This window comes from Fringilla coelebs, assembly GCF_963513975.1.
Source record: "Fringilla coelebs genome assembly, chromosome: 9".
Lineage (NCBI taxonomy): Eukaryota > Metazoa > Chordata > Aves > Passeriformes > Fringillidae > Fringilla > Fringilla coelebs.
The window spans coordinates 24,006,056-24,026,670 of record NC_140067.1 but is presented as its reverse complement, the minus strand read 5'-3'; the positions used below and the strand labels follow the sequence as shown (position 1 = coordinate 24,026,670).

Sequence of the window (20,615 nt, the reverse complement as noted above, 5' to 3'; positions counted from 1 at the left end):
GGGAGTAGGTTAAGTGAGAAGCCCAGCTAGAGAGCAGCTGTGTGTTTTAACTCAGTGACAGGCAAAGTGTGCTGACAATTAACCAGTTGGCTGCTGCAGCAATCTCAAAGCTTTGGCTTAAATATTTGAGAAGTGTTGCACTTCCCAAGCCACCCCAGGATGAACAGACATAGGCACCTCATACTGTACCACTATTTCATCCCTCACACAGCCTGCAGCCTCACACAGAGGTTGGGTTTCCTTTTAAAAAACAAGATAAAGGTCACTGGTGAACCTCACGATATTATTGACAAGCATGAGAAGTGGTGAAATGTACTGCACATAAATCCCTGGGGCATTTTACAGTCTGGGAGGACAGAAAGAGAGAAGGGAATGGTAACTCACCAACAGCTTCTACTTCTTGGTTCTGAAACTGCTTCAAGAGGTTCTGCACCCTAGTCTCCATGTCAGAATTGGGCATATTGTTCTTCAGATAATCCAGCAACTTCAGCAAACACATGTAGTCAGGGGGCTCCCTGAAATCCTCCGAGCACTGATCGAGCCAGGCCCGTAAGACTGATGCTATTTCACTGCAAGGAAACAGAGAGAACACAGTTTGCATGCAGGTGGAACTGAGTGTACCTGCACCCAGCAGAACAACAGGCACAGGGGACATTCACAGCCCACCTGAAGTATCTGTGCTGAGCTGTACCACAGCCGTGTTTTACAAGCACCACACATTACACACACCATCAACAGCAGAACAGAATTTCTTCATTCCATCTTGGGCCACTGGGATAAGCTCAGTGTTTGCTCTACAACCACTCCCTGGGATGTTGTGGGAAAACAGCAGGGAGGAAACAAGGTATTCATGGCTCCTTCCCAGTGGAAGTGCTAAATCAAATGCTTCCTCTGGGGCATTTCACCAGCTGCAGTCTGGGGATCATACTGGAGCTGCATATCCCAACACACCATGTTCCTCCTTATCTACAGCCTTGGTACAAAGCCTGCCTGCTCATGAAACACATGCTCTCATGGAGGAAAAGGAGAAAATCCCAAACCTAACCCCCCACAGGCACACACAGTGAGTGGAACTGCCTCATCTGGGTGGGCATGAGCAGCCTGGGAGTGCCCAGAGAGCTGAGCCTAGGAGACACAGTGGTCCTGCTAATCTTAGTGACTGAAAATGTGTCAGCAGGGTCTTGATTTCATCTTCAGCACAAACCAAGGAGGGGCTGTCAAATTACAGCAGGCAAAAAGGGCGTCCCACTCATGCTGGCAGAGCAGGAAAAGGATGCTTAAGGAGCTGTAGGACCACTGGATCTTGCTCAGGGAAGTTATCCCAGACTTTGCTAGTACTTGCAGCTAAAAGAACACCAACCCATGGAAAATCCTTCTACAGACTGAGGGGGATGAGGGGAAAGCAGAGCTGATGACTCAGTGTTTCCATCCTGCCTGAAGCAGGGAGGCAGGGGGAAGTGATCTGTTTGTTTGCTTTTCCTGATTTATGTAGGTGTTCATCCACACCCATCTATGAGATTGGTACTTAGATACTGCACAATATATGTTTGTGGGAATGCCCTTAGATACTAAATTTGCAGGGATTTATCATCATTTCAACAGGATTTTGTGAGAAAATATGACAATTTAAGCTATGGGTTTCCAGACATAATTTGCAATGCTGTGGACAATTTTCAACTCAGTGTAGCAAAAATAGAAAATTACTAAAAAAACCCCCCACTTTTCTTAAAACTTTAAACTTTAAGCTCCTTATTTCAGAATAAAAGGCACAATAAACACCTAAACATCCTAAGAAAAAGGCCCTGAACTTTCCATGTCTCCAAACCATTTCTATATCTCAAGTCTCTTCCAGCACAGGAAACTCTCCATTGGAGCTGTGTACAAATACTGGTACATTCCTGCTGCAAGCTGGAAAACCATAGCAGTCTCTGGTTAACTCAGCAGCATCCAAAATAAACCAATAGTTAAGAAACAGTAAAGAGAGTTTCTCCTACTCTCTGTGTATCATCTGAATTGTGTAGGTTTTCCTCAAAACTCAATTAACTTTTAATACCAGACAGATTTCATACAACTTGCATCCATTTAAGTCTGTTTTTCTTTCCCTTCTTGTTCTGATAATGTGGCAACTTTGAATTTTCAGTTAAAGTATTTGAAAATCTGTTGGTAACATTCTTTGGTTAGGCTTGCTGACAGGAGAAATGCTGGAATTACAATTTCAGAGCTACAAAAACTAGTTACAATCTTAAATTAACATGCAAACACGTTCTAGGTTTCATTGCAAGCTGTGGCACTGCCAGCAGTGCCAGACCAGCTCCACAGTCCAAGGCCAGGAAACACCACGACAGGCAGATGCTCCCAGTGATGCTCCCAGACTCTGCCACCACCCTCCCAGTTTCAGTTGTCCTCTCTAGCCCCACACACACCCAGAGCACCAAGAGTCCCAAACACCAGTGTCCCATGCTCCCAGCATTTTCCTCTCATTCCCCCCACAGGCAGGGAACACTGTGCCTCCCTCCATGCCCAGATAATGCATTTCCTCCTGCTCTGTGCTCCTTTTCCCCTCCCACATCACAAACTATCACCCCCCCGGTCCCAAAACCAAAAACCAGGCTAGGTATTCCATTCCTACAACCACTGGCCAATTCAGCCATGATTTGGAAGGAGGAGCCTCTCCCCAGGCAAGTTTTTTGTACTAATATTGTTCACACTCTCTACACTAAGCTCAGTTTCCAGAGGCTTGGTTGGTGGCCACCTTCTTAAGCTGAACAATAAACAGAGTTTAAGACACATACAGTCTCCCAGACCAGGGTGAAGAGTTCACAGCTGTTACAGACACTGAATTTGCCAGCAAAATTATTTCAGTCAAGAGGGGAAATAAGAAAGAGAGAGAGAAGAGGTACACTGTGCCCTAGTGATCTCCTGCTGCCCAGCTGTTCTACTGGAGTGCCAGGGAATAATGCAGCTTTCCAGAAATGGGCTGGACACTTGCCCAAATCTTGCAGTAGCTTTATATTTGCTGCCCTTGCAAAGAAACTCTCCATACTCAACAGACTCAGCTAGGAACACAGCTCAGACAGGAAAGAAACACTACAGACTACATTTTTCATGGGTTGATTATGAGCTATAAATTCTTCCTTTCCTGCCTATACAAAAAAAATAAAACCTCACTGCTCTTAACTTCTGTGCTGCTGGCCACAGACTGCAGGCTCTGCTAAGCAATGCTTTTAAGTATCACACCTATCAGAAAGTCTTCCTGATTTCCACACTAGCTTTGATTGGAGCCCCTCTCTGAAGGTTTCAGTCTCCAAAACCTATCCAGGTAGGCGGAGAAGTGTATCTGATCCTGTTGTTCACAGACTGGGACCAAGAATTCACCCACCCCCCTCTGCCCATGAGCTGCACAGAAGGTCACAGGGCTGTCGCAGCTCCAGGTCCAACAGCTCTGTCAGTTCAGCAGGGCACAGTGGAGGTGGGAATTCTCCCACCCCATGAGAATTCTCCATGGCTTTGTCTTTACTAGGAAGACAAGTCTATCAGTTCTGACAGGATCTGACAGGAATTAAAGACAGCATTTCACAGAATCACAGAATTCACTAGGTTGGAAATACCTTTGAAATCATCTAGTCCAACCTATGCCCTAACACCTCCTCATCAACTAAACCATAACACTGAGTGCCACATCCAGTCTTTTTTAAACATCACCAGGAACAGTGACTCCCCCAGCTCCCTATGCAGACAATTCCAGAGCCAAAAGAATTTTTTCCTAATGCCTAACCTGAACTTCCCTTGGCATAACTTAAGACTGTGTCCTCTCATTCTATCAGAGCTTACCTGGGAGAAGAGACCAACCCCACCTGAGTTACAGCCACCTTTCAGGAGGTTGTAGAGAGTGATAAGGTCTCCCCTGAGCCTCCTTTTCTCCAGGCTGAACACCCCCAGCTCCCCCAGTGGTTCCTCACAGGGTTTGTGTTCCCAGCCTCTCACCAGCCTTGTTGCCTCCTCTGGATGTGTTTGAGCATCTCAAGGTTCTTCCCAAACTCAGGGCCCAGAACTGGACACAGCACTCCAGGTGTGACCTCACCAGTGCTGAGGACAGGGGAAGGATGACTTCCCTGCTCCTGCTGGCCACACCATTCCTGATCCAGGCCAGGTCCATTGGCCTTCTTGGCCACCAGGGCACTCTGCTGGCTCATGTTCAGTTGTACCCCAGGTCCCTTTCTGCCTGGGCACTGTCCAGCCACTCTGTCCCCACCCAGCCTGTAGTGCTGCAGGGGCTTGCTGTGGCCCAAGTGCAGGACCTGGCACTTGGACTTGCTAAACCTCAATTTCTGACCAAAAAGGCAAAAGTAGTATTTTCTTTCTACTACAATTATTTCTAAAGTATGAGAAGGGAATCTCAACACTTAAGGAGAATAAGGGGAACCTCAGTTGTAAAAAGAGGCTAAATGATTAATTTCTTATGAAATTCCATAAGAACGTGCACAAAACTAGCTATAATTTATCAAATGCATACTTAAGTCCATTGAGAAAATACTCATTAGAGATGGCTATTCCCTTTCCTCCACTGTCCAGGCACTAACTCCCAGGCTTGCTCACACAGACTAAATTAAGTCACCCATATTTTCTCAGTTTTGCTTGTTAAATCAGGGGTAAAATGTAAGCAAACCACAAGAAAAGGCTGCCCCAAGGGTGGCTTCTCACACCCAGTTTGTTTATAAATACCATCCAGCAAATTATCATCTGTCTGATTTGGAAAAACCTTTTTCAATAACATATGGGAGACTTTTGCTGGGACACACATGAAGCTGCTAAGCGAAGAGCTCTGCTCGCTGTTCTTTGTTTTAATTGAGATACCAATCATTATTTTTCTTTCTAATTATTCTTTTCTGCTTGGTTCTGGTTGTTTTCATAACTCTCCCACTGCCCTGTGTTTGACTCTGCTTCTCATGTAACCACACTGGTTTCTGATTTTGTTTGAGCTTAATTTGCTTTACTGGAATGAATAATTGTTGCTTTCCCAAATGTATCTTAACTGCTCCCCACCATGGACTTCCCAGGCATCAGAAGCTTCCAGTCAATTTTCTTCCATTTGTCTCACATTCCTTTGTTGTCTATTATGCTGGAGTACAACGTTTCAGGACATTTTACTTCTGCAGTGCACATTGCTTTCCAGTGGGGCTGCTTCGTTCAGAAGGAACCAGAAGACACAGGGGTTTTGGTCAAGAAGATCTAAATGCACAAAAAGCCATGGGAGAATGTTTGCTTGTCACTATGAAAAACAAGTCCCTCTAACAAGGGCTGTGCCACAAATGTGCTCAAGCCCTACTTTAGGATCTGCAGGTTCTGAACACTGAAGCAGGTACATAAACACTGTGCAGAATATTCACATAATTTTTAAAAAAATAAATCGTATACATCAGTTGTATTCCCCTCAAAATACATCACAGCTCTATATTAAAAGTGCAAAAAGTACAGAGAATTTCAATGTAGAAGGCAGTAACCTGTGGGCTTACAGTGCACCACAGAGAACAATGTTCCTTCCACACACACCCTCAGTTTTTGCTGTTCCTCTTTCTTTCAGGCTCCATGAGGTACTTAAGGAGTCATAAACTCTCCTTCTTGTTGTTCTTAACTTCTGCAGCATTTTTTTGTGTCAAACCAGTGGAAATGCTTTAAATTGCATCCCACTTCTAATGGCCCAACTGGCTTTTTAAAGCCTCCAAGCTGCCACAACAGGACACTGATGAATGCAGAAGGTCTCTGGCCACAGACCACAGGCTTCCCCATGAGATATTTTTCCTCTGAGAAATACAGAGTTAATGGCAAGAAATAACAAGGCTCTACTGCTGATTCCTCCTATTTCTCCAAGTCATATAAAACCAAGAGCACCATTATATCATGTTTCTGTTCTATGAGAAAAGAGGGCAAATGCAATTATATTGGAATTATCCCAGACAAGAGAAAACCTGAACTACCAGAAGTACACGTTTCACAACAGGACTACAAAGCCAAACGCCTTCCAGATACCACTAATTGTACCTAAGAGACAAGTAGCCAGAGCAACTGAAAGCAATGGAAATTTTTAAGGCAGGAAAGTGAATTCATATTTATATGGGATCTGTTTAAACATGTACATATACCTGACAAATAACTTTCTGACTTCATTGTTGAACCTTTTTATAGGCATGGATTTGAGTAAAGATATCAAATTCCCACATAAAAGGTATCTTATGAAGGCCAAAGGATCAAAATCAGCTGTTCTGAACTACATTGATGAAAAATCTGTCAGAAAATTCATCAGAAGTTGAGCTACCACAGGAACAGGACCACAGGCTTCATCCATTTGTCTGTTCCTGGCTGTGCAAAGGTGTTATGTGCCAAGAGGGAAGAAAACACAGATGCAGCAGGAAGCAACTGACAAGGCTGGTAAACTGTATGTATGCCAGGAGGAAAATACTTCACTAAAAAACAAACAAACAAAGAAACAAACCAAAACAAACACTCTCCTACTAAATGTCATTTGCTTGCACACTCACCTGCAGGTTTAACTAGAAACTGATGCATTTTGCCCAAAGCCCAAGTGACAGAGGTAATATCAAGATTAACTTTCACCCCCTTCTCTCCATCTCATCATCAAAGTCCTCTGGGTCCACAAAAAGGCAGCTGGGGGATTAATCCCACCATGGTTCATACTGGTGAAATTAATTCCTCACCCCCAATATAAACCCTTAAGCTATTCTGCAGGAAGGGTACAGCTTTAGCTCATGTTTTATGACTGAGATCAGGGAATGTCAAATGGTTTGCCCAAAGTTGGAAGAGACCCTAGAGCTCAGTCTGAATGGAAGTGTGGGAACCACACTGTTATTGCTTCTACCCATGACATAATGCTGCCTCCTTGGTGCCTCTAACCAAGTTTTAACTACCAGCTGTTCTTTGAGGAGTTCTCATGGCAAAATGGGAGCAAAACATTTTACCAGTCAGGAGAGACTGAGGATTGAGCTCCTATGGGAGCTCAAGTCCCATGGGGCAAGAGGAACAGAAAACCAGTAATGGTGACAAGAATCAAGCATCTTCATTCTGTAATCAAATATAACCATGCATGCCACAGTGCATGCAAACCACAGATGTAAAAGTACAAATGCTGATGACCTAAGGCACATTTTACACCCAGTGTCTAAAGATAAAACCCTAGGAGGATAGCCAAACCACCTTTTTCTCATTTAAACTGCACTTCAAAACAGCTTTGCTATTTCTTTTGCAAATAAGGTGACCTCAGAATTTAAATTTCTTTCTAAAAGCAGTAATGTAAATCACAGGGTACTAATAGAAAAGACCCATGCACACACGTTGCCTGAGTCACCCTCAGCTTTGCTCTGCAGGCATTGCGGCAATGACAAAAAAAATCACTCACAAGCAATAACCACTTACTGCCACAAATAAGGCAGAGAAACAAACACTCCTTGTTAGTTTAATCAGCAAAATGTTTGCCTAGATGTGTTCATCTCATGTTGAATTCCAAAACAACTTCCCTGCAAAAGATGCCTGGATTGTATTATAGGATATGTTACAAGACAATTGGCACTTGGCCTTTCCACAAGCTTGTTTAAGCATGCAAACAGTGCTGTGGATTTTCAACAGAAACAACAGCTCTGCTGCTTGCATCTTTTCCAAGACCAAACCCTGTCTGGGCCTTGCTCCACAGTGCAAATCCATACTTACGCCCTGAGTACCATCTCAGATTCCAAGGAATTCAGGTTTGCCACTTCTCCTTGGTTTGAGGTCTCCAGGTTTCCAAACCTGAAAAAGGAGATGGATGTTTAGAAGAAACTCTAGTGAATAAAAGCAAAATCCCAAATAGCATCATTCATATACAATTACCATAAACAACTACAAAGTGTTTCTAGCTCAAACTACATGGAATCTTAAGAGGTGCGCAGAATTAAGGACCTTGAAGATTACCTCATTTAGGAGGGAAAAAATCCTAAAGAAACAGCCAGTATCTTCCAACCTAATTCTCAAATTATATGAAGCAGCCTGCACACAGGAGGAATCAACCAAAACAGTGTCTTTGCTCACAGCTCCAAGACCCTTCTGCCTGTTTTCACTCCGTCCTTTCCCAGGGCAATATTCCAATGTGCATCGAGACTGTGACACAACCACTTTCTCCAATACAGCTTCTGTGTCTCTAGCACCTGCCAATCCTAACAGCTCCAAGTGTTATCTCAAGGTTTCCTAGGTGGGTTTGTGCCCAAACTCCTGGGATCAGTGAGAAAAGCCCGATGCTGTGAAAACACCACTGGAAAAGAGGGAGCCATGGGCACAACTCCAGCAGTGCCAAAGGGAAATCTCTTCCCTACAAGGCATAACCCTGTGCCTTGCAGGCAGGATCATCCACTTCACTTTCAGGGGGAGTGCCCATTGTTTCAGATATACAGCTCCATAATTATCCATGAAGAATTACATGGCTCCCTACAGGCAGGTTTAATGAAGGTGAATGATTACTCACTGTCCAGAATGCGACAAGCTGATTTTATCCATTTAAGTTTACACATCTCAATTAAACTGAAGAGTTAAAACAAGTGCATCCTTATGTGCTTGTGCTACAACAACCTGGTAACATCAGACAGAGAGAACACAGTGAGCTGTGTCCTGATGGTTCGTGTCAGAACTGTCACAAACTCATCCAAAAACATTTCAATGGATGGAAGTGGTGGTAGTTTTATGCTCCCCTCAAATATTGTTCTAAGACTTCCTATATAAGGATCACAAACCTGTTGTTAAAGGGAGAGGATTTCACTCTCCACTGCCATCTACTCTACAAAAGCCTAAACACACCTTAGCCAGTAGACAAAAGGCACTTTTCTCCTGCTGGGGAAATTTTTTTAAATAAAAATTAATTTTTATATTCAGTTTTCAAAACTTGCAGTTAACTTTTTGAGGAAAGCTTATTGAGATGAGTCCCAACGTCACTGTCCTACTATTGAGTGAAATATTAAATATGTCTTTGCAGAACATCAGGCACTTGAGTTTAAATCCCACTAGAGACACAAGCTGAGTTTTACAGCAGAAATCCTTAAGACAGCAATAAAGAGCAAGCAGTTTTCTGTGCAAAACTGGAGAAGGATACACCACTTCCTCATGTTGCCAGATGTAAATCTCTGCCTATCTCTCATCCCTCCATGAACAACAGGTCATTAAATACGGCTTAGGAGGAGTTAACAACACAAGTGATGTGAAGAACAGCCTTTCTGCAGCCTTCCAGCACTCTGTTCTCACCAGCTCCCGGACAAAGAGCCTTTCACTGCCCAGCCTTGTAGGAATGCTTTGCATACAAAAAGAGACACGAGAAACAAAAGGATCCCGTAGCTCACAGAACTTTTCAGCCTTGCTTGGCATTTGGGAAGTTACAAACTGCACTCAAAGGGACTGACTAAGCAAATGAGACCAGAATGTAATGGGTAATACTGAATGTTTAAATACTGGAAAACAGAGTGGAAAATGCATCCCTGCATCTCTGTTAAGAGGGAGGGAGAAAAATACTCTGAATAACTCAGAAATAATGAGGAAAGGTAGTCTGCAACAGCCCCAGACAAAACTCTAAATAAGCTTGTAAGCATTGAAACAAGCAATTTGGAAGGCCAGATCCTCAGGAAAGATAAGGTGGTTTGAATCCTACACACATGGAGTCATGGAAGTGAAATCACTTCTCTTGCTGAGCAGACCAGCCACCTGGTATAAAGGAAAAAGAGATGAAATAATAGATGCTACAGGAACAGCACTGAGTCAAACACCACAAAGCTGCTGTCCCAAAACGTGTGACACTGCTACTGCAGGACCCATCCCTTTGACACTCCCCCTCTGCCTCCTGTCCTTTCCACTTACCCTGCAGCAGACCCTCCTCCTGCAAAAGGAATGAATGGGAAACATAAATCTAACCTGTTCCTCACTGTCATTCCCCAGCTCCAGCTCTTCCCACCAAACAGTCTCAATTCCTCCTCTGGAAACTGCTCCAGACAGGGACTGGTTGCTACTTTCTCTGTGCCTGTGCCAAGCACAGCACAGCTCCACTTCTGAGGAACATGGTTATCAGGGCAAAATACATTATGGAAGAGAGGAATTTGGCCTCCTTCTAACCTCATGTGGATAGCTCACCACCTCTGGCTTCCATCACACTTTGGAATACCCCCCTGGGAATACCAAAGGCACCACACTGTATCCCCACATCCAGGGCCAGGAGGAGCTGCTCTCCTTCCCTCCAGGAACTTCCATGGAAGTCTTACACATCAAAATGCCACCAGGATCTTTTTAACTCTCCCTGCACCCTTGTACCAAAGAACTAGAAAATATCAGAATGTACAGTGTTAAAAGCTTGGCAGATTTCCAAAGCTGTCTGCTGCACTTGGATGCCAAACTCCCATGAATGCTAAAGGGATGTGGATGTTCAATTACTCCTAAATAGCTTTGGAAACACAAGTCATCCCACTCACTTCTCAACATACCAATCTATGCTCAAGATTCTGTCTCGTGACTTCTAATCTATCTTAAAAGAAAACCTTTATAGGCTGAATCTGGCTGAAAAAATTAATAGGGCTTCTGTCTCAAATTTAATCAAAAGCAAAAGGGTAATGTGACATCCTGGAGGAAAGAAAATTAAAAAATGCAACAACCACATTTCTGAAACTGTTTCTAAAACTAAAGTTTTCCTCTTAAGAACAGCATCAGCTTTTTTATTTGCTTTCCTGACTCAGGGAAGAGCAGCTCACCTGCTTTTGGACACCATAAATGCTTCCTGCCCCAAATTCAGTCAGCACTGCACTGCTTGGACAGGATGCTCTGCAGACAGCATCAAATGACCAGCAGGTTTCCCCACACTCTTAGGGTACAGGATGTGCACACTTCCCAGGATGTTTTCCCAAGAGTCCCAGGACTTTCTGTGTAAGCTGGGTTTGTCTACATCTAACACATTCACCAGACAATTCTGCAGCACTGCATCCACAGCAAACCCAGCGGAAACTGAATGCACTGGGCTTGAGGGTGATCCAAATACATTGTGGAGGAGGTTTTTCAGTGAGTATGTCCCTACAAAATAAAATATCCTACAAATGATGTGGATGCTGTTCCCTCCTCCACTCTCCCAAGGAGCTGCTCAGCTGTAAAAAGCTGGAAGGGCCTTTTTTGATCTGGTCACCTCACTGCTTTCCCCTGGACCAAACAACAAGAGCTCAGCACTTCCAGTTGTTCCCTTACTCCACAACCCTGCTCTGTCCCCAGGAATAAGGGACAGGGCTCAAGCTCTTCAAATGACACTAGAACTGACAACAAATGCCAAAACTGTGCTGCCTTTGTTTTTTTTTTTTTTAAGAGATTGCCTCTTTCATTATTACTTCCCTGGCACACAAAACAAAACACAAATTATGCACTGACACCCACTTTAGTCTCTGATTACTAACAAGTATCACTAAAAGCAAAGTTGCAAAAATGCAGGCTCTGGGCTACTTATTCTCAGCTAATCTAGAAATGAAAACCAAGCTGGTTAAAATCAATTACTATCCATCTTTTTTTTCAATATTTTTGCTTATAACATCTGCTTTTCTTCACAAGTCCACACTCCTCAGCTACATGTACATCATTCTAACTTTTATAGCTTAAATTTAATCTATATTTTCTCCCAAGACATAAAATTCTAGACTATCCATGATACACAAAAAGGCAAGAGAAACCTCCATGCATTCTTAAGCACTACACTCCTATGATTTGTGAGAAGGGAAGGAAGTGTAACCTCCTAGGATTTCCTCTTTATCCTCTCATGTATTAAAAAAGGCTGGGGATGATGCTGACAAGATCAGGCAGCCCATTCCTCCTAAGGGGATATTGTAACTCGCTCAGAGAGGTACACAGGCCAGCAAGATCAAAAATGGGCTCAGAAAAGAGAGTTATCTTCTATGGAGACAGTTCTCTTGGGCTTTCCTGCCCTCTCCAGACATTTTCACCTCTTTAAATCAGTGTGGGAGGAGGAAGCCAGGGCCAGCTTCCTCAGAACCTCAATGTTTTTATATTCTTGTACGTATCCCACTGTCATTTTTTATAATTTCTCACATTCTGAACCAGAATTGGGATAGACTGAGAGATAAAGCACAGAACAGTTACTTGGTTAACTGTAACCAAGTCTGCACTCCAGGATGGCTGCTCTTTTCTCAGCTGACTGCTTACCTGATTGTCAGGTTATTATTATTATCTTTACTAACTGAGCCACAGCTTTCCTACAAAGCAGCCAGGATTATAATTTCCAGATAGAAAAGAAAAGCACAGATAATTTATCAATCCCTTGTTCCTTATCTACCTAGTGGGAAAGAGCACAAAATTAAACCCTCAGAGTTCTTATGCCCCTTCTCTGTTCTAATTACTTCATGCCAGAGCAACCATTTCTGTGAATCACAGATTTTGAAAGTACAAGTATGACATTCCCAAAATAAGAGCACCCCTGACCCAGCCATGTCTCAGTTAGAATTTAGGGTGAGAAACTAATGCTGTGTGTCCCAAGCATTTATGCAGACACAGCTGCCATGATTTAACAGTCTGACCATAAAAGCTATTCTTATAACATTCAGCAGCTCTTGGGCTGTCTGCAGAAATTTATGGCTGCATATTCCTGTGATGTAATAGAACAGGAGAGCAAACTCTTTCTAGTGTTTCTACAATCCTGCTCCGAATCAGCAGCCCCCAAAAAGGAAAGATAGGTCTAAAAATACTGGTATCCTACAAAATTTTGGAATCTATTCTAGGTATGACTTTGCAGCCCATGCATTCTGTTGGGTTTTTGGAGGAAACCTGAATTAATTTTGCTGTGTTGGTCCAGCTGGGTTCTTTAGCAGCCAGACTTTGCACACTTTCCTCACCTATGCTTTGATGAGTGTTGAAATGTGAGCAGCAATGCATTTATAGACTGGAGCTTTATGCTGAAATTCTGGACTTTGAAGTATTCTTGACAACAGGTTATTAGATCCATGCCCACAAAAAGCAAGGGAAGAAGTTCCTGACAGCCATCCCCTATTCTGTAAAGGATGGGTTTTCCACTGGAAATTTCCACAGCAGTGGTTCTTACCTGTCCAGAAGAAGCTCCAGCACTGCCCTGGGAGAAGCAAAGGCCCTGTATGTTGCAAGGAAGATGCTGATGTAGGAAAAATCTGCATCTCCAAAAGCTGTGAGAAGGTTCTCCACCAGTTTCTCCAAAGTTCCAGCTTTTATAGCCCTGATCTTGGATGTTTCATACTGTCTAACAGTGTGCTCTGGGGGTAACTGGTCTCCTTCACCCTACAAAAGGAAACAAAAAGCACAAAAATCAGGCAGGATCCCTGACACAGATTAAATCCTATCTTTGCACAGGAATTGACCATCACCAGTTACTAAATGATTTTGTCAATTTTTGGCGCTCTCCAAGCACCCACCAAATGCTGTATCAAATAATGGAGCTTTTAAGTAATGTTATTTTAAAACATTTCTCTGACATGCTCAAAAAAACATTTTACAGGGTGACCACTATCAAATAAAGTCATGATTCTACCATATATTATTAGCGAAAAGACAATCCATTATCCCACAAAGAGTCCTATTACTGTACAGAATAAAAGTGATCATTTGTGTTTCATTTAACTTTTGAATAAACATGAAAACTGACCATAACTTAATCACTGGCACTTGTGATTCCCTTACTGAAAATACCAACTTTGGGGTGTCACACAGGACCCAAGGTCAGAGCACAATTGGTGCAAAAACATTTTGAGATACTTTTTCAAGGAGGGTGTCAAACTTGTCTTGTGATCAAGGCATCCTAACATTCCAATTTTCTCTTAGAGATTCCACTTGGCACAATATTTGTCCATAAATCTAGGGTTTGGGATTGTATGTTTTTTAAACAGCATTTGTTTTAAATGCTTACAGCCTGCTTTGAGTCTGAAAGAACATTTCCTTAAATTATGTCAGTATTCAGAGGGCAGTTCAGAAAAGTATTTTTTGTAAAGTATGTGGGATAAAAAATGGGATTATAAATAAAAAATGTCCAATATTTACTCAAACACCTTGACAGTGAGGGCACAAAGACAGCATGTTAATGACAGTTACAACCAACCCTGGCTTGGGATACTGACAAAACACAAAGGAAAAAAAATAATCTATTAATAAGATAATTTAAAGAGATACCCCACCCACTTCCTATTTACATCACTACCCTCCACTGCTTTGGAATTGTTTCTAATAGACATCCTTTTCAGTTTTAAACAATATAGATGTGTTTAACATCATTCTAAAGTTCTGTCGCTCATATTATTTACAAAGCTCTGCTATCTCATTTCCCAGCTTCATGAGATCCAACAAATCCTTGCTGCAACATTAAAATACAACACTACTGCCTGCATTAAAAAAAAAACCAAACAAACAAACCAGACTAGACAGGGAAATATTTTGCTACACTTTATTCCATGGATCTTTAAAAGGTATATAACTTGCAATGTGTCTGACTTAAAGATGCATATTACGTATGACACTGTCATTACAGAAAAATTATTAACAGAATATGTTGTCACCACTACATAACTCTCTTACATTCAAATTTTCCATAAGCAAAACTTGGTTGCATAAAAAAAAAATTGCAATTTTCTTGCTAACTCTTCATCTTACAATTGTGATACACTTTTGAAAATAACTAGTTACACAATACAACCACTTTCAGACAGGGAAGAAAAGTCTGCACCATTCTATTTAACTCTTAATTTTTGATCCAGCATGTTGTCCCACCCACAGTGTAATGGTTTATGGGCATATTTACTCAGGGCACATAAAACCCTCTCATCCTCCCATGTTAGTATATTCAAAACAAGGGCAGAATCTGCTTCCAAGACTGATGCACGCACAAAATTTTCCATTAATTGCAACACTACAACTTCCCCAAGACATCATGTTGGGAGAATGTTAAAAAGAAACAAAACCCTAAAAAAAATCCCACCAAAGCTAAATAAAACCAACCCAGTTTCTGAAAAATCTAAAACTTGGTCAGCAAAACATCAGACTGTTAGAAATCATTGTCAGAGTTCTGGGATTGCTTGCATTTGTATTATTTCAGCAATTCTGCCTGTAAGTTTAAAAGGAAAAGAGACTTGGCAGACAAGCTCAATAACAGGCTTTGAGAACAAGACCTTGTGGGCTGAGTTTCATGCTAACAGGAAACTGCTCAGTCTGGATTTAATCAAGAGGGCATCTCTTCACTGACACAACCAGGCTACCCAAAGGCAAAGGAGATTTCATGTTTGCTTTAGAGCTCTCTGCTCAGAGGAACCCTCTACTCACTGCCATGAAAAAACGCTCCTAAAGCTCTCTGCAATTTCTGACAGGGGTGCATGGTGACCACTGTTAGGGGTACCAACAAATGACACCAGTTTTGCACTGTCTTGTGCACCCAAAGAACAAAAAAAGCTCCCCAGCTCCTCTTTGTCTCCTTCAGCACCGTGTCCGCTGGTCTAACACAGACCTCAACATTTCAGGGCTTCAATAACATTTTCTTGGTCCTCTAAAACAAACAGATATGGCATTTCATAATCTAATTTATGTCTTTTAAAATCTCATCTTGATTTTTCAGGCAACAGATTGTAACCTTGATAATCTTCAAGTGTAAGTGATGAGCAATTAGCTTCCCACAAGACAGAGAGCACCTTTCAAAAGCAAATGTAGAATGATTAAATGGAGGTATATACTTCCAAATCCTTCTTTTCTGAGGTTGTGTGTGTACTGATGGAGTATAATTCCAACAGCTTGACTAACCCTTGGCAATGCTGTACCTTCAGAGGGGCCCACTGTCTTTAAGGTGATCATCTTACAGCTCTACAGCACTAAACATTACCTACATACACAGCTCTTGCTGAAACAGGAGAGCTCCGTGCACACCAAAACACATCCATGCTGAAAAGCTTCCTCCAAACACTACCTGTTAAGCTCCAGTGGGAATATAAACTAACTATAAACACCATCAGTGCCTAAACAAATGCTGCAACCTAGCAAGAAGGATTAGAGACTCAAGATAAAAAAGAAAGTTAAAACTCTGATCAGTACAGAACCAGGCTGATACCCAAACAGACATACTGAACTGTAGTCATTGTCTTAGAGTATCACCAGAAAGAATTGCTTTCACCCAAAAAAACCCCACTGCTCTGCACAGGTTTTTTCCAATGCAAATATTATCTGTTGAGATTCTGGAAGTGAAAATCATGGAATGAAGTCAATCTAATTGTTTTTCATTACGCAGACTGGAAAAAATACTAAAACAACTGGGATGAACAATAAGAAAAAGAGGTAGCAGATATTCTTCAGGCTCAGCCATTTGAAACATTACCACTCCACTACAGATTTGTTTTATCAGAAATTCTGCAGGTTTTTTCAGAAGCATCTAACTAGCACTTTAAATGCATTTTTACCAATTTTGACAGATTCTTAAATGCTTTTCACTTTCCTTGAAACTTACAGCTTTTCCAGATGGAGAGTTTTCCACTCTGTTTTTATTAACTTACTGGACAGACACCCTAAGCTGGAATAACAGTGCCTGAAGTGCAGTAACTTGTACATTAACTCAAAATAAAGCACTCTAATCAAGATTCCCACTGTTTGTCTAAATATGAGTCTGTTTTAACCTCCTCCAAGTAGAAATTAGATGCTCCTTGTGATTTTAACCTTATTTGTTTTTCACATTGCTTCCTTGCACACAGGTTCTCCAACACATCTTTAATGTCTACACTCATTCTTGGGAGAAATAAAAAAAAAAGGGGGGAAAAAAAATCAAATCATGGAATTTGAAAAGCTGAATGATGGTACTCAAAAAGCTCCAGAAATATAAGCATCAGTCCAAGAGAAGAGAAACCTCAAACATTCTTCATTTAACATGCAGACACACATCACTAAAGAAAACAGCAAGACAGATGAAACAGGAGTTCTTTAGCTGTCTCAGTCAAGTATTTTGGTAAAGAACAACTGCAAAGACATTAACAACTTTGGTGACAAAGCGTTTCCTTCCAACAAAGGCCTCGATGGAGTTTTTAACTGAGTGGAGGAAGCGGGATCGCGCCGAGGCTGCCGGACGGACAGACAGACAGACAGATCCACAGCGGCTGACATTCATCTGCGCCGACTCCCAACTCCACCGCATGACCGCCGAACACAAAAACCCTCTGAGAAGTGGCGATTGTGCCCAAACAATGCCACAGAGCAGTGCCTGGGCTAATCTTATCAAGCGGAGTCACAAGGATTCCCAGCGGTTCGGGGCCCGCCCGCAGCCCTGAGGGCCCGGCAGGGCCACAGCCCGCGGGTCCCAACGCGGCCCAGCTCCGAGCACAGAAAACCTCTGCATGGGGAAAATGGCACATCTAGAACAGGATTTCCAGCCCAGGAAAGCTCTGTGCCCAGCTCCGAGCACAGAAACAGTCTGCATGGGGGGAAAACTGCGAATTTGGAGCAGAATTTCCAGCCCAAGAAAGCTCTGTGCCCAGCTCCAAGCACCGAAAACGCTCTGCATGGGGAAAATGGCAAACTTGGAGCAGAATTTCCAGCCTAGGAAAGCGCTGTGCCCAGCTCCGAGCACAGAAAACCTCTGCATAGGGAAAATGGCAAATTTGCAGCAGAATTTCCAGCCCAGGAAAGCTCTGTGCCCAGCTCCGGCACAGAAAACGCTCTGCATGGGGGAAATGGCAAACTTGGAGCAGAATTTCCAGCCTAGAAAACCTCTGTGTCCATCTGCCAGCACAAAAAACAGTCTGCATGGGGGGAAATGGCAAATTTGGAGCAGAATTTCCCGCCTAGAAAACCTCTGTGTCCATCTGCCAGCACAAAACACAGTCTGCATGGGGGGAAATGGCAAATTTGGAGCAGAATTTCCAGCCTAGAAAACCTCTGTGTCCATCTGCCAGCACAAAAAACAGTCTGCAGGGGAAAACTGCGAATTTGGAGCAGAATTTCCAGCCCAGGAAAGCGCAGCTGGCAGTGCAGGGCTTGGGTGGCCAGCAGCGGATGTCCTGCAGACAAAGGCAGATGCTTTTATCCTACAGTGCACTTGGAAATGAAATGAAATAAAATTACGCCAGAGCTCTCCACAGAACTCTCTCCACTTCAATAACTCTCATTTCCTCGTTTTGGATACTGTTAAAAACAAACAACAAAACCAAACCAAACAAACAAACACAAACCAAACAAAAGAAAAAAGAAACACCAAACCACCCACACAATACCAGGATTCTGCATACTGACTGCACCGAACTCAGAAGTCAAAATAAGTTTATGAACTCTTTCCTAAACTCCAAAAAGGAGGGGTATTCCTGGATTCCTGGATTTGCAGTGCTCCGCCCTTTTCCTTTCCTTTCTTGCCACATAAATACCCGTTCTTGGCAGCGACCCAGAGCTTCCAGGACCAATTAATTCCATGATCATGACACAAAAGGCATTCTTGTTTTCTCCTCCGAGCTCACAGCCTGGCTGCTATCTGTCTGAAGCGCTGGCAAACAGTCACAAAAGCTGCGAGGCAGATTTAGAGGGGGAAAAGGGAAAAGGAAAAAAGCCTCTTACACAAATGCTGCTGCTCAGTTTGAACCTTTTGACTCGGACATCTTGCAGCTACTTAAAGACAATCTGGGGAAAATAAGAAACAAGAAATAAACTCCGTGGTGCTGAGCTGTGCATTCTCACACCTTCTAAAGCAATGCAAATTTTGACTCATTTGGATATCTGTATTTTTTTTGGGACCAGCTCTACATGAATCAAAGCAAAAGTAAAGAAGCCTAATTCACAAATCACCTCTCCCTGCATGCACCTAAAGGAGTTTTAGCAAGTGCATTACTAAATTGCATCTTCAAAGAGGTCTAGGTTAAAATGGCTTTGTGCAGGTGTCACAAGTGTTGGAGCTTATCCAGCCCGGGGAACATAGAAATTCTGAATTTACCCACTCAGAAGCATCTGTGCAGCAAGGAACATAGCCATATTATTCACTGAGAACCAAGTGGTCCAGGAGGTTCACTGTGCAGCATACAAGGTTTTTAAATAAAGGAAAAAAAACCCACCTGAACAGCTCCAGATCTCCTTCTCTATCTTGTACAATTTAGGCATTTACCTTCTCATCACTTCCTACCTACAAAAAGCTGCCTCTCTTCCCGCCTCTCACCTCTCTTGCTAGAAAGACTTTTACCAAAACCAATACAAGGCCTCTCACCCTCTTCTCTCATCTGACTTCACGTCATCATTGAGTTAACTGAACCTGAATCATCAGATTATTGATGTTTCTTTTTTGTTTGTCATGTTTCACAGATTTGCAGTTCACCACAACCCTGTTCCCTCTTAGGCATGCCAGGGATGTATTATTTTCATAACTTGTATTATGAAATATTGCTTGTGGTGGTTTTGATTGGACACTGAAGCTTAGCAAGTTCCTAATTTGAAACTGAAAAGCAAGGAAAAGAAACCAGTAAGTCAGGTAAGACTCTTAGTCATGTGCATCTTACATGGTTGGAGGTGTATCTGTCATCAAATGACATTTACTACAAACACTCTTGTAATCCAGTAAATAAATGTGTCCCACACTAAGTATCTTCCCAAAGCCCTTCTGTATTAGAAGAAAATTATTTGTAAAACTCAGTGCCCAGAAACACCAAAATGTTCAATCCCCAAACCAAGCAGTAAATAAATATTCAAAATAATAAACAGCTAAGTGAACAGAGCACCAGGATGAAGGCAAGGAAATTAGTGCCCATTTTGGCAGTACAATCAGCTCATTTTCTAAAATATTTTGACTTCTGGAGCCAAAGGAAGTGTTACACAGTGTCTCCCTGAGAGAAGAGCTCTACAAAGTCACCTGGGACTTGCGTAAAGCAAGCAGTGATTAATTGTGAAAAGTACTAACAGCTTTTCCAGGTATGGATTACAGAAGGTCCTTAAGGAGGTAAAGGCAGCTGGGGCAGCTCCCCTTTGCCCCAGAAACAGTAATTACTGCTTCTGTTCACAGCCTTTATCTTAACTCCTCTTCCTCCTTCCCCACACTCTCACAGCTTCCAGTCTGCCCTGGAAATCTGTGAGTGTCAAAGCACCCAGGAACCTTTACTGGGAACCATAAGGGAGGAGAGGTGCTGAGCAAAGAAAACAAGTACAAAAGGTGGCAGACAGCTCAAACTTTTCATTTGAGTCTGAAACAGCTTCTTCTGATTCTTATTACAGGGATAGGTACAGTGCACCTGCCATCTGACAAATACTGTCAGGTTCAATCTCACAGCACAGCAAATTGTGTATTTATATGCAATATTTCTAAGCTGCCTTGATGTTAAAAATGACAACTCTATGCCTACCCTAAGAAATGCCAGAGAAAAGCCATTATTTAAATGTTTGTGAAACAGTGGTCAGCTAAGCCCTTTGCCATGCTTCTTTTCATGAAAAATGCTGAAATAAGCTGTCATTTTTAAATAAATACCAAGAGTAGCAAAAAGAGGGGATGACTGATATTACCACTAACACAGTCAGACAGATTTCATATGGTATCATGATTTTTGACTACCAACAGAATACTTGTCCTGCAACAAGTCACACTATTTTTTATCTGCTTC

General features: G+C 42.4%; 1 protein-coding gene across 1 annotated transcript in view; it reads right to left on the bottom strand.

Moving 5' to 3' along the window:
- RGL1 (ral guanine nucleotide dissociation stimulator like 1) overlaps nucleotides 1–20,615 on the bottom strand; it is a 51,656-nt gene that overhangs the window by 18,089 nt on the left and 12,952 nt on the right. Inside the window, exons 3-5 of the mRNA XM_084211416.1 lie at nucleotides 13,103–13,311; nucleotides 7,720–7,797; nucleotides 385–569 (exon numbers count right to left, since the gene is read on the bottom strand). Of these exons, the coding sequence (XP_084067542.1) occupies nucleotides 385–569; nucleotides 7,720–7,797; nucleotides 13,103–13,311 (472 nt within the window). The remainder of the gene's footprint in view (nucleotides 1–384; nucleotides 570–7,719; nucleotides 7,798–13,102; nucleotides 13,312–20,615) is intronic.